Genomic DNA, 13137 nt, shown 5'->3' with positions numbered 1-13137 from the left:
ACACACACACACACACACACACACACGGATGGATACACACACACACAGGGATGGATGGATGGATGGAGACACACACACACAGGGATGGATGGATGGATGGATGGAGACACACACACACAGGGATGGATGGATGGATGGACACACACAGGGATGGATGGACGGACACACAGGGATGGACGGACACACAGGGATGGACGGACACACAGGGATGGACGGACACACACACAGGGATGGACAGGCATGTCTTACCCTCGGCTTATACACGAGTCAATAAGTTTGCCAGTTTTTTTGGGGGTAAATTGGGGGCCTCGGCTTATATTCGGGTCGGCCTATACTCGAGTATATACGGTATATAAAATTAAATCTTCTAAAAGTAAAAGTATCTATTACTATCTAAAAAAAATCTAAAAGTTTCTATTGAAGAACAGATGGTGGATGATTTGGTGAAAATATCACACAGTTTCTCTTGGGATTGCAGGATATATACATTTTATAAAATCATGTTATTGCTTACATTGCTTACAATTGTTTGCAATTGTCTTTTTTAATAGGTGTGCACAAAACATCTACTGATAATAATTAGATATATTTTGTTTATGGCTGTTCTGCTATACATTTCTATACTTGTTTATGATGTTGAATTCAGTGTGTGTGATTCTATGATAAAACACTGTACAACACCTGTGTTTTCTTCTTTAGATGGACTCCTATTTTAATAATACAGATTTTTCTGTGCTGGAAATAACTGTTTCCGAGGGACCAAGGTACGTCTGGTCAAGCCAGATATATTAAGTAGAATCATTTCTTATATTCATATTTCTAATATTAGATTATACATTCTTTCGTTTTATGCTGTTCTGCCATTGAGACTTTTAGGAAGCAAGCATTTTAAAAATAATAAAAAAATTGAATAAAATTTTTGAAATTATTCCCAATAAAGACTTATTTTAAAAAAAAAAGCTGGACTGAGAAATATAAAGTTGCCATTCCTGACTTCCTGAGTTGGGGTGTCTGTGCTTTCAATATTTCTGAGACACTGACCAAGGAATAGAAAAGGAAATAAAAAAAATCAGAACTTATTATCTACATGCTTGTTCAAGGACAGTGAAGAAGAAATTATGGAAGTCATTTTAAGAGTATGACTGCCATGAAGCTAGCAGACCAAGGAATAGAAAAGGAAATAAAAAAAATCAGAACTTATTATCTACATGCTTGTTCAAGGACAGTGAAGAAGAATTTATGGAAGTCATTTTAACAGTATGACTGCCATGAAGCTAGCAGTTTTGGAACAGACCAGGAATAGCAGTCCATATTCTTCCCCAGTACAGGTTTTCAGCTTATGTTCTAAACTAGTGGCATCACGGTTTGTTAGAAGATATTGGTACATTTAAGACACCATGCCAATGACAACACATCTACCAATACAGATCAGAATTGGGACGTTTAAATAAAAGATTTTTTTCCATATAAAGTATTTTTTTTGTCTTTTGTATTTATCTATCTGTACTTTAAAAATTAATCTCTATCAGAATTATCCGTTAAGATGTTTTTGTTTGTTATTACTGTTCAGTGCCTAGATAATTTAAACATAGGTATAATGTATACTTTTTATTGTATTCATTTTGTCTAAAGACAGTATTCTTAACAGTGGCATAACATGGGTGGGGTGGTTTCAATGAGTATCATTGGATAAAGGTAATAGAGGTATGCCAGTAGGCAGGTACACAGAAGCCTCTCTTTCTATAGGAAAGTCACCGTTGACATCAGTTTTCTACTTAGCTTAGTTCCTACTGACCACCACTAATATAAGGGGTCATGTCGCCATTGATCCCTAATGTAAAAGAGTACTCAACTGACCACCCATGTAAGGGAACAATATACTAAACATCACTGTAAACTGTGCTTTAAATTGCATACTACTGGCTGCTGCACTCTGCAAGTTATGCAGCACATTGCATACTCCTGACCACTGCACTCTACAAGCTGTGCTGTACGTTATATAGCCCTGATCCCTGCAAGCTGCTTTGAACATATATACCCGATTGCTGTACTATGTATATTAAAGCAGAAATATGTCACAGCAACAAATACCATAACATTAGCAGCGCTAAAATAATCCAAACGTTTTAGGATTTGTTAAAAGTTCACAAAAATAGTTAAATAAGTATGAAGTCCACTTTATATATAAAATAGAGGCAGATGTGAATGTAGGATTGTCCATCACAGAAAAAACATTGCAGATAGTAATTAAAAACAATCGCCTCCTCCACACTGCACGTGTCACAATACCCCTAGGAAATTCACTTACCAGATGATACTGGGTTATACGCTTATCTGTCAATGGATGATGTCTGCTCACTGCATAGACACCGTCAGATGGTACTGGGTTATACCCTTGGCTTGCAATGGGTGTTGTCAGCTCTCTGCATGTAATCCATCACAAGCAGAGAACAAAGATACACATAGCGTAATCCTACATTTACATCTGCCTCATTTTATATATAAAGTGGACTTCATACTCAGGGCTTTTTTTCTCAAACAATAGGTGCTGGAACTCAACCACGACCCCCCAAGACCCCTCTACCCACACACAGCCTCCAAATCACATCAAATAGTGGGTATGGTCAGTCAAATTTCACGAACAGTAAGAGGGTCTTAAAGGGGCATTAAATACCAGGATTTCATTACACACAGAGTACAGAGCAGAGTTCAGGGGGGTTACACACAGAGTGCATAGCTGTCACTTGTAAACACAGAAACCTGACTTCTGTGTTAACAAGTGATTGTGGTGAGCAGCCCCCCCCCCCCCCCCCAAGAGTCTGAGCCAGAGGTGGTGGAACTGAGTAACACCAAGTTCCCCCTGAAAAAAAGCCCTGTTCATACTTATTTAACTATTTTAGTGAACTTTTAACAAATCCTAAAATGTTTGGATTATTTTGGCGCTGCTAATGTTATGGTCTTTGTTGCTGTGATGTATTTCTGCTTTAGTGTTTTATTATTATAGTAGCTGCTCCTGTTATTTTAAAGTAACACACTTTCTATGAGTGCTGAGGGAGAGATATCAACTGAGTGTTGAATTATTTGTCATTTTTCTGCCTTTACTATGTATATGTTTCTCTTCTGCCATATTACACTGTGCTTAATTTCATGAGATTATTAGTGAAGATAATTTTGCTGCACGAAGAAGAGAGGGTGTTGCAGTTCTCTGTTTTGGGAGTAAAATACACTGGCCAAGCCAATTCCTTTTTCTTTATGTGATTAAAATACAGCAAAATTATGAAAATGCTAATCTTGGGGGAACTGGTAATTTTTGAATAATTTTTTTTTTGTCTTAATATGCCAGAGATCATGGATTGTGCTAAATCAAAATGTTGCAGCTGCTTTAAAATAATAATTTATAATCAAATCTTATCTTCTGATCTAATGTTATTATTTCAATGTTTGCCGCAGTAATGAACCTGGGAATGTCCCCACACAAAAAAACAATAAAAAGGTAAAAATGACTTCCCTTTTACTAGGCTGTCATTAGGGCTCTGTGATAGTGAATGTCTGTTTGGTATTGGATGATGGGATTTGTAGAGTTGACTTTAGCAAATAAACTGAAGAGAGATGCTAAAAGGTGATTACAGTATGTTGATAAGGCTGTATTACATTGGATGTCATATTGGATCTTTTATGCTAATACCCAGATAGCAGGCAATTGTGCTAAAAGTTTGAAAATGACTTGCTAAGCTATTGCTAGATGTATCAGGCTTCACAAGTTTGTTGAACAATTGTCCACAAGTCCTTACTGCATGACTGCAGATCAGCTTTCTTTGCAAACATTCTGTAAGTCTGCAACAAGTTCTGGTTCAGTTATGTTGTGCAATAGTCATCCCACCACAGGGGTCACTGTGGCTGAATTTTCATGCTGTAGACTTGCAGAGCCCCTGCTGTAGACTCACCCCTGCAACTTTGCTCTAGCCAGAGACATGCCACACAAATTTGCTACAAATTGGAAAAGTACTAACTAGAACTTGTGCTTCAAGTGCTCTGTAAGTGTATAACTTGCGAGTGAAAATGTGCAGCAAGTTAACAGACTTATAATTCAACACTAACACAAATTTGTGGCAAGTTATCCTTTGTATCTGTATAAATATGCTGAGCGTAGATTCCATCTATTGTCCTGCCTTGTCATTATATCATCTTTGAAGTTCCATTCATTGGTGAAATTTCCCGGTTATTTAACCCCTTTCAGACCGGACCATTTTGCTGGCTTAAGACCAGACCACTTTTTGAGATTCGGCACTGCGTCACTTTAACTGACAATTGCACAGTCGTGCAACGTGGCTCCCAAACAAAATTTACGTCCTTTTTTTTACCACAAATAGAGCTTTATTTTGGTGGTATTTGATCACCCCTGCGTTTTTTTATATTTTGCGCTATAAACAAAAATAGAGCGACAATTTTGAAAAAAAAACGCATTATTTTTTACTTTTTGTTATAATAAATATCCCCCAAAAATATATAAAAAAACTTTTTTTCCCTCAGTTTAGGCCGATACATGTTTTTCTACATATTTTTGGTAAAAAAAAATCGCAATAAGCGATTATTGATTGGTTTGCGAAAAAGTTATAGCATTTACAAAATAGGGGATAGATTTATGGCATTTTTATTAATAATTTTTTTTTACTAGTAATGGCGGCGATCAGCGATTTTTATTGTGACTGCGACATTATGGCAGACACATCAGACATTTTTGACACATTTTTGGGACCATTGTCATTTATACAGCAATCACTGCTATACAAATGCAGGGATTTCTGTGTAAATGACACTGGCAGTGAAGGGGTTAACCAGTGGGTGGCAGTGTAGGGGTTAAGTGTTCCTAGGGGCGTGTTACTAACTGTGGGGGGCTGGGCTTTGTTTTAGTGAACAGTGATCTCTGCTCCAATCACATGGAGCAGAGATCAACGTCACTTGTTGCTAGGCATCTCCTCGTTCAGCCGCCCCGTGAGACGATCGCGGGTATGCCTGCAGCGATCGAGTCCGCTGGACCCACGACTGGACTCACGGGGGTCCCGACCGGCACGCGAGCACGCTGCCACCGCCGCGGTCGTGATGGCAGGGCAGCATTTAAAACTGGATGTACCTGTATGCCAATATGCCTGCCCATGCTATTCTGCCGACATACATCGGCGTACGCCGGTCGGGAAGTGGTTAAAGCGTTTCTGTATGGAAAATGGAGAAGCACGTGTTTGATAGGTGACGGTTAAATGGCACCTTCCCCCAATACCTGCAATAAATCTTTCACAATGATAGATGGATAGAGAAATGATTCTGTGGCTGTGACTCTCCTGAAAACAGTGATTTACAGTTTATAATGTATAGGGTAAGGTAATTCACCCCATTTTGGATGATTCTCGTTGATGTAACCAATGCCAAACCCTTGTTCTATTAAAGCTACTGCATCTGACTGCTATAACCATTTGCTGAGTGCAGAAAAAGAAAAAAATCCACTCCAAGTATTGATTTACGATGGTCAGAAGTAAGGTGTGATGGAGCCATCTCAGGCAAAACTCCCACTTTTAACCATGAACTGGCCATATAATGATGCAAACAGAATTAGTTAGCAGTCCACAATTTTGTGTATTTTGTTGTTTGTATAACAAAAGTAACCGTGTATATCAGGAAACTACTGTAACAGCATAGAAACACCCTCATAAGAAATCATACAATTCAGTTTTACGCATTCATTGGTTCTATTCTGGGGGAAGGAGGGAAGGAGAGAAGCTAGCAGTTGGAAGCAATGCAACTATGTTGTGAAATTATCTTTTCTTACTGCATCAGCCCTGTATTCATCATACCATGATAAATAATGTACTGATTTTGTTTTTTTAATTCTTTAATTTATTAAATTTTTTTGCACTACCAGAAAAGAGAGGCCAGTATGGATAATTCCAAGTTAGTATAACTATTGTGTTTGGTCATGGTTTGTTGTTGTGATGTTACATAAGGGTTGTTTCAAGTGGAACTTTTTTTAAACCTTTTCCTTGTTTTGTATAGACTAAGGGTGAAACTTCTCAATTGAAACATAGAGAGTAATAAAAAAAATGCAATGTTACTTTCCCCTAGCACCCACCTCCCTCTAAACAAAGTGGGGTTCTACTGAAATATACCTATTTCAAGGCATGCTGCATGCGGCATCACTGGTTTATTATAGTTCTTGAGAGCCAAAGTTTCATGTGGACTCATTTCAGCTCACTTGTCATTATCATTAAGAAGTGGAATGATGTCTGTTTTGCATGAGCATGGAATGTTACTGTGAATCTTTTCTGCATATATCTATTTACATTTATTATTTTTTCATTCTGTAGTTATATTTCCAAACTAATCATCCAAGCAAACTCTTCAGGCGCACCAGAATCCCTTGCTACAAATCTGAAAAATCTTTTGGAAGATCTTAAAGATGAACAGGGCAATATACATTTTTCCATACAGAGCGTGAGCATAACGGCCTTGGGTAATTATTTTTGTTACAAAGCATTACATGCAAAGCTAACCATAAGCCATAAGTTCACCATAAACCTTGTGTTTACTTTTCAATTTCCTTCCTTATTTCATAGACTAGCCCAGCAAAGTTACCCAAGCATTCCTGAAATGAATGTGACAACATATTATGTTTAAAATGGTACTATTCCGTTTTACAGGTTACCAATGTATAGACTTTGAGTTAACCAATTCACTTGCTATAAAGTAAATATACTGTATCTTATATATAAACTGATAAAGCCTTTACATAAGAAGCCAACATAAAAAGCTGAACCTGACAGTGCCACCAGAGTACCAAACAGGAACATTTAATATGCAAAATTAGCACTGAAGGTAAAGCTCTTACATGTCTTTCTGCAATGTGCATACCTCACTGACGGTTGGTGCAATAAGATGCTCATGTTGCAGTTTATTTTAAAGAGGAATCAGTTACCTCTTCGATATACAAGCTAGAACCCTGTGGATTAAATATTATCACCCAACTCCACCTACTGAAATTTAACAACCCTGTGAGGAACCCACCATGGAGGAAGGGGGACCTCTTCAATATTTGTACTTCAATTGTTAAGCCCCACTTCTCATTATCCATTGAAACTTGGGGTACTAGCCCCTAAGGTACTTCAATCTCTGTACTTCAACTATGGGAAAGAGAAAATCCACCGCTCCAGGCTGATCCACCGAGAAACTGACCGCTCTTCCTCCAAGCAGATAGGGGTCCCAGGTGCAGGCTAATTGCACTAGCCAAATGGAAAAGAACAGAGGAACTCTGGATAGCCGCACTCCGGATCAAGTAAAGTGAATTGTGCCTTTATTACTTCCACTAAAAAACCTTCACATCATACAAGTCACAACAGCAAAGGGAAAAAGAATATAGACCAAAAACTGATGCGTTTCACTCTAAAATTAGCGCTTACTCATAGCTCATGAGTATGAGTTAGTGAGTAGGAGTTAGTGAGTAAGCTTACTCATAGCTATGAGCTATGAGTAAGTGCTAATTTTAGCGTGAAACGCGTCAACATTTTTTGTTCTATATTCTTTTTCCATTTGCTGTTGTGACTTGTATGATGTGACGGTTTTTTAGTGGAAGTAATAAAGGCACAATTCACTTTACTTGATCCGGAGTGCGGCTATCCAGAGTTCCTCTGTTCTTTTCCCTCTGTACTTCAACTGTTTAGCTTCCCAATGTACTTAATCAGAAGATGCTGTTTCTCAATTGTGCTACTTTGTTTATTGACATATATCATCATCTTTGACATTTGTTACCATACAAATGCTTGTCTTTACTGCTAAAGCTTAAATACAAATTTGCACCTAAAAACTCAAGCTAGAACATGTAATTAAGAAGGAAGCTATTACAGTGGTGGATTTCTAAACATGGTAGATTGATGACGTCCTGAAATTACAGGAGCCAGTTACAGAATTCCCTCTACTTTCCTCTCATCACAAGTCCCTCTATGAATTACTGTAGAAAGGACTATGTGCTCCCATCCTCCTTTATGCTCATCATTGTTGATAAACATAGGTGCATGGATCATGAGCCTTGTTATGTTACCATACCACTTGCTGGTTACCTTCAGGAATTTAAAAGGTACTGGTAGGATGTAATGCCTATAGAGACAACAGACCGTTCTGCGCTTGTTTTAAGTTCTGTCTTGCAGTTCAAGATCACTAACAGATTAAGTGCAGATGTCTGTCTGTAATGTACATGATATTCACATTTTCTCTTGTTATCAGTCAGATGCTGCTGCACACATTGCTAAGAGCCCCACTTGTTTTACTGGAAAACTGACAGAAACATGTAAGAGTAGGGTGATGGGGTGGTCATCATATCTCCATGTTCCTCTCCTCATTGGGTGCAAAGCAAGGGTCACATGAGAGGCCCACCCCAGGATGGGTTCTTTAGGCTACACTTTGTATAGGGTCACTGTCTTTCACAGGGGGTACTTTTTCTTGGAACAACTGACTGATCTTTAATAAACTCCCATGATATTTCTGTATATTACCACTGTTGCTTGTGCATTTAGGGGGGACACTCAAAGCCCTTGCACTCTCCACCTGTCCAGCGCATCATCACTACCTCACTCCCAGTGACGGTATAGAGCCCCCTCATGCACCTAAAGTGGACTCCATGCATGCACTTCACTTACCTCTCTCTTCCGTACTTGTGTACAGGATGCAGGTCTCGGCAGTACAGATCTGCTCCCGTTGCTATGGAAGCAGTACCGACAACATCTCCCTCGCTGCAAGAGGCAATCTCACCCACCCCGTGTACATGCTTAATGACAGGCTTTGGTAACCACTTAATCTTCACACTTTAATAAATCTTTTACTGTTATCATCCTACCCCAATGTGTTAGTGACCCAATTGTAGACTATATGTGCCGGTTACTTGCATTCCCCTCCTTTAGTAGTTTCAGACCAGGCAAACGCAAAGCTTCAAAATCTTTATTTATAAATAGCTTAACTTTACTTATAATAGAATAAAATTATGAAATTCACCAGTAACAGTTCAACAGAAAGTGCAGTCATTTTGCTAATATTCCTAATACCTAGCTCAGGCTTGTGGCTTCCCCAGCATACCTGCATAGGAGAGAGTAAATGTCCTGGCAAAGGCTGTGGTCGATGTGTTCAGGAGAGACTATAAGCCTCAGAAATCATCCTGGGCAGTGGGAACTCTGACTTCGGCCCATCACTAGATTTTCAGACTCCAGCAGAACAGCAGAAAGAACCCCTAGGCCCCTCAGTCTGTTTCCTCCAGGATCCGGACCTCTGTCTTCTTTTAAAGCACACAGGACCAGGAGGTCAGACCCAGGAAAAAAAACCAAAAAGACCTGGGTAACACAATTAATGTGTTTGTTAACCCAAAAAAAGAAAAGAAAAATACAGATCCTGTTCCTTTAAAGCATGTTATACAGCACAGTGCTTGTGCTGTGTCATTTGGACCCCCCGTATCAACTGAAATACCTGGCTGATCCTGCCTAGCTTTGCCCTCCCCTCTGCAAACAGACCACGATAATCATGGCTGCTGACATTGTGTTCCGTTTTGCTTGCCTCCGTCATCCGTAGCCTGCTATCTGTCTCCTGTGTCATTCTCCCTCCTCCCCCCTCTGTCTGTCTCTGCACATACAATGTGCCCACTCCTACTGCTCTCATATCTTCTATTACATCATCTCATCCTCTCTGCACCATTATAAGAAGTTTCCCTGTGCCTGTATTCTGTTCAAAAAAAAAATATGCACGATTTTACCTATATGAGCTCCGCTCCCACTGCTCAGCTGATTGTCGTTGGCTCTGCGCTCTGTCTCTCCTCTCTCCCCGTCCTCCCCAGCTGACGTCAGCGGGAGGGCTTGGCCCTGCCTTCTGCAGCTGTGAGCCGGAGACAGAACAGAGGAGAGGAATCAGCTGAGCGCCCAGAGCGGAGCTCATATAGATACAATTGGGCAGTTTTTTTTACAGAACGCAGGCACAGGGAAACTTCTTATAATGGTGCAGAGAGGATGGGATGATGTAATAGAAGTGGGTCTTTAAAGTGGTTGTAAACCACTTTGACCTACAGGTAAGCCTAGATTAAGGCTTACCTGTAGGTCGAAGAAATATCTCCTGAACCTATGCGGTTTAGGAGATATTTAGAAAAAACACAGGCACCGCTGTCTACGGCACATGCGCCGTAGACAGCGGCACACAGGTGCCCTGAGCAGGCCGCAGATCACTGCGATATGCCACTCGTGTCGGCTCCCGTGCGCATGTGCGGGAGTGACGTCATTGCAGCTCCGGCGAATCACAGCACCGGAGCAGCGAGACCCGGAAGTCACTCCGGGATACATGGCAGCGGTGAAGATGAAGACGGAGAACGCTTTCGGGGGCTTCATTCTCAGGTAAGTTATTCATAATGAGCTAGTATGCTATTTTTTTTATTTTTTTTATTGCCTTTACTTCCTTTTTAACTCTCAACTTTCCAGCTAGGGCAGCATTAACTATTACTTACCTACAAAAACATAAGGAATAAGGAATTACATTATAACCATTTTGTATGTTTGCACAAGAGAGAAAATTACATTAAGCAAATATTTTGGCTGACACTGCCGCCTAGTGACAGAACACTACAATTACAGTATAACATGAGAATGATTGTTGCCCCTATGTGTGTATAAACATCAAGTTAACAACTTCACTTGGAATTCTTCTTAAGAATGATAATTGTTTCATGCGGGCATTCCACACAAAAAGTGTATGGAAGGCTATTGTCCATGGTAGTATTTAGCACTGAGCATGTTTGAGGTGCTGCAAGTGGTAAATAGAGACTGTACAAGAAAAAAAAACTCACAAAGGCTTGCATCCTCGCCCACCATGGCTGTAGTAGGAAGTAGAACACAATGGGGAGATTTACTAAAACTGTAACAATCAGATTCTGGTGCAGCTCTGCATGGTAGCCAATCAGCTTCTAACTTCAGCTTGTTCAATTAGGTTTTAACAAAAAAACCTGGAAGCTGATTGGTTTCTGTGCAGAGCTGCACCAGGTTTTGCACTCTCCAGTTTTAATAAAGTTGTGACTGGTAAAGCACTGCAGGCAAGACTGTTTCTGCTTGCAGCATGCAGCCTATTTGTACCAGACCCCAAATTTCATATATGTTTCCTGCTTCAGAAGAGTGTAATTACTGTAAGGATTTTAAATGTGATTTCAAATGTATCTGTAACATTTCTCAGTCTTGTTTAACCCTCTTGCAAAAGTTCCCGAATCCCAACAATGAATGATGCAGCTTTGCATAATTTCATATAAAATTAAGTACAGTCTAGTGTTTACATGTTTTCTGCATTGTAGTACAGAAGGGGGCAGATCTGCATTTCTTCTGCCTATTAAAAGCATTAGACTCTAACGTGCAGGGCTCTCTGATTCCTCCCATATGGAATTGTATTGTAACTGTACTGTCTGCCCTCGTGTTGTAAAGTGCCTTACATCCTTGTTTAATTTAATAGCATATATTACAAAATAATAGTTTTTGTACTTTGTATTGCTTTGAAAAGAACATATTATAAGCTGAAATCCCAGCCTACAATAATTACCTCATTAATGAACATCATATTTGTATTTCTGAATATGAATTAACATTGAGTTTTTTTGGATGACCTTAATCCTTATGTAAACTTTTGTATGACTAATTTAGAGAAATGTCCTGCTGAGAAAAAACAGTATAATAACTTTATTTATGACTGGGAGGAAACAAACCCCGCCGGAACTGCACAAATACAATGCTACACCAATACAGATGAGTTTGTTTTAAGATACTGGTAAGATCATAGATATTTGTAAGCTGTACATGTGGTGTGTATAATGAGTTTGGATTGGGCAGTTTTACATTAAAGGGTTGCATACCCTACCATACCCACAATGAAGTGACTTGCCTCAGGTGATACACAGAGATTAAACAAATCCTTCTACATACAGTGGGGAAAATAATTATTTGATCCCCTGTAGATTTTGTAAGTATGCCCACCTACAAAGAAATGAAGGGTCTATAATTTTTTATCATAAGTGTATTTTAAATTATAGAGACAGACTATCGACCAAGAATCCAGAAAAAACACATGATACAAATGTTATAAATTGAGTTGCAGGTCAGTGAATAAAATAAGTATTTGATCTCCAAGCAAAACATGACTTAGTACTTGGTGGGGAAACCTTTGTTGGCAAGCAGAGAGGCAGGCTAGGTCTGCAAAAGATCTTGGGCTAGAGCCCATAGCAATGGTCTCCAACCTTTTTGCATGCCCATGGGGGGGAGGTGGTAAGCAGTTTTTCACAGGCGATGGCTGGTGTTGGCGCTTCAATCAACATGGCACAATGGTTGATATGGTGTCGGGATGATTGAAGAGCATTATTTCTATTGTTATATTCTAATATATAACTACTTCCTACCCGGAAAATGTATATATACGGCCGGGTGGGAGCTCTCTCCTTCTGACTGGACATTCCTGAACGTCCTTCAGAAGGAGGGGGAATACGCGTGCCCACGCAGCGGGGCGATCCCGATGCGTTCGTGTCACCCGGACATGGCGCATCTCTGATCGGCAGGAGGGCTCTGTGATTCGCCCTCCTGATCACATGACGGCTGTGTCCAATCACAGCCATAATGTGATGTAAACAAACAGCCGGTTGCTAGGCAATCGGCTCTCCTCTCCTCACACAGAAGTCGTCGCTGAGGAGAGGAGGGCGGATCGCTGCAGCCGGCTGGTGATCAGTGAGTATGAGCTGTTTTTTACAGCTTTTTACTCACTGATCACCAACCTAGTGTAAAACAGTGTAAACACACATGTTCCCAAAACACACATGTCCCCAAAACACACATGTCCCCAAATAATAAAAACACATGTCCCCCACATATGTCCCACTAAAATCACATGTCCCAATGATTATCTGCACACATATGTCCGTGATCACCTGCACACATCTGTACATGATCATTTGCGTACATATGTCCGTGATCACACAAACCAATTATTATATACTCAACAGAATTTTTTTGGCCAAAAACATGTAGCAGAATACATTTTGGCTTAAATTTATGACAAAATTCGATTTTATTGGATTTCTTTTAAAACAGAAAGAAGAAA

The 13137-nt window shown here is 39.8% G+C and overlaps 1 protein-coding gene across 1 annotated transcript in view; it reads left to right on the top strand.

The window, feature by feature from the left end:
* ADGRG4 (adhesion G protein-coupled receptor G4) overlaps window positions 1–13137 on the top strand; it is a 215969-nt gene that overhangs the window by 121644 nt on the left and 81188 nt on the right. Inside the window, exons 9-11 of the mRNA XM_077490427.1 lie at window positions 700–764; window positions 6357–6502; window positions 11694–11817. Of these exons, the coding sequence (XP_077346553.1) occupies window positions 700–764; window positions 6357–6502; window positions 11694–11817 (335 nt within the window). The remainder of the gene's footprint in view (window positions 1–699; window positions 765–6356; window positions 6503–11693; window positions 11818–13137) is intronic.

Source organism: Lithobates pipiens, unplaced genomic scaffold (genome assembly GCF_037356315.1).
Source record: "Lithobates pipiens isolate NorthernLeopardFrog02 unplaced genomic scaffold, aLitPip1_a1.2 Scaffold_1, whole genome shotgun sequence".
NCBI lineage: Eukaryota > Metazoa > Chordata > Amphibia > Anura > Ranidae > Lithobates > Lithobates pipiens.
This window is presented reverse-complemented; position numbering and strand designations above follow the sequence as displayed.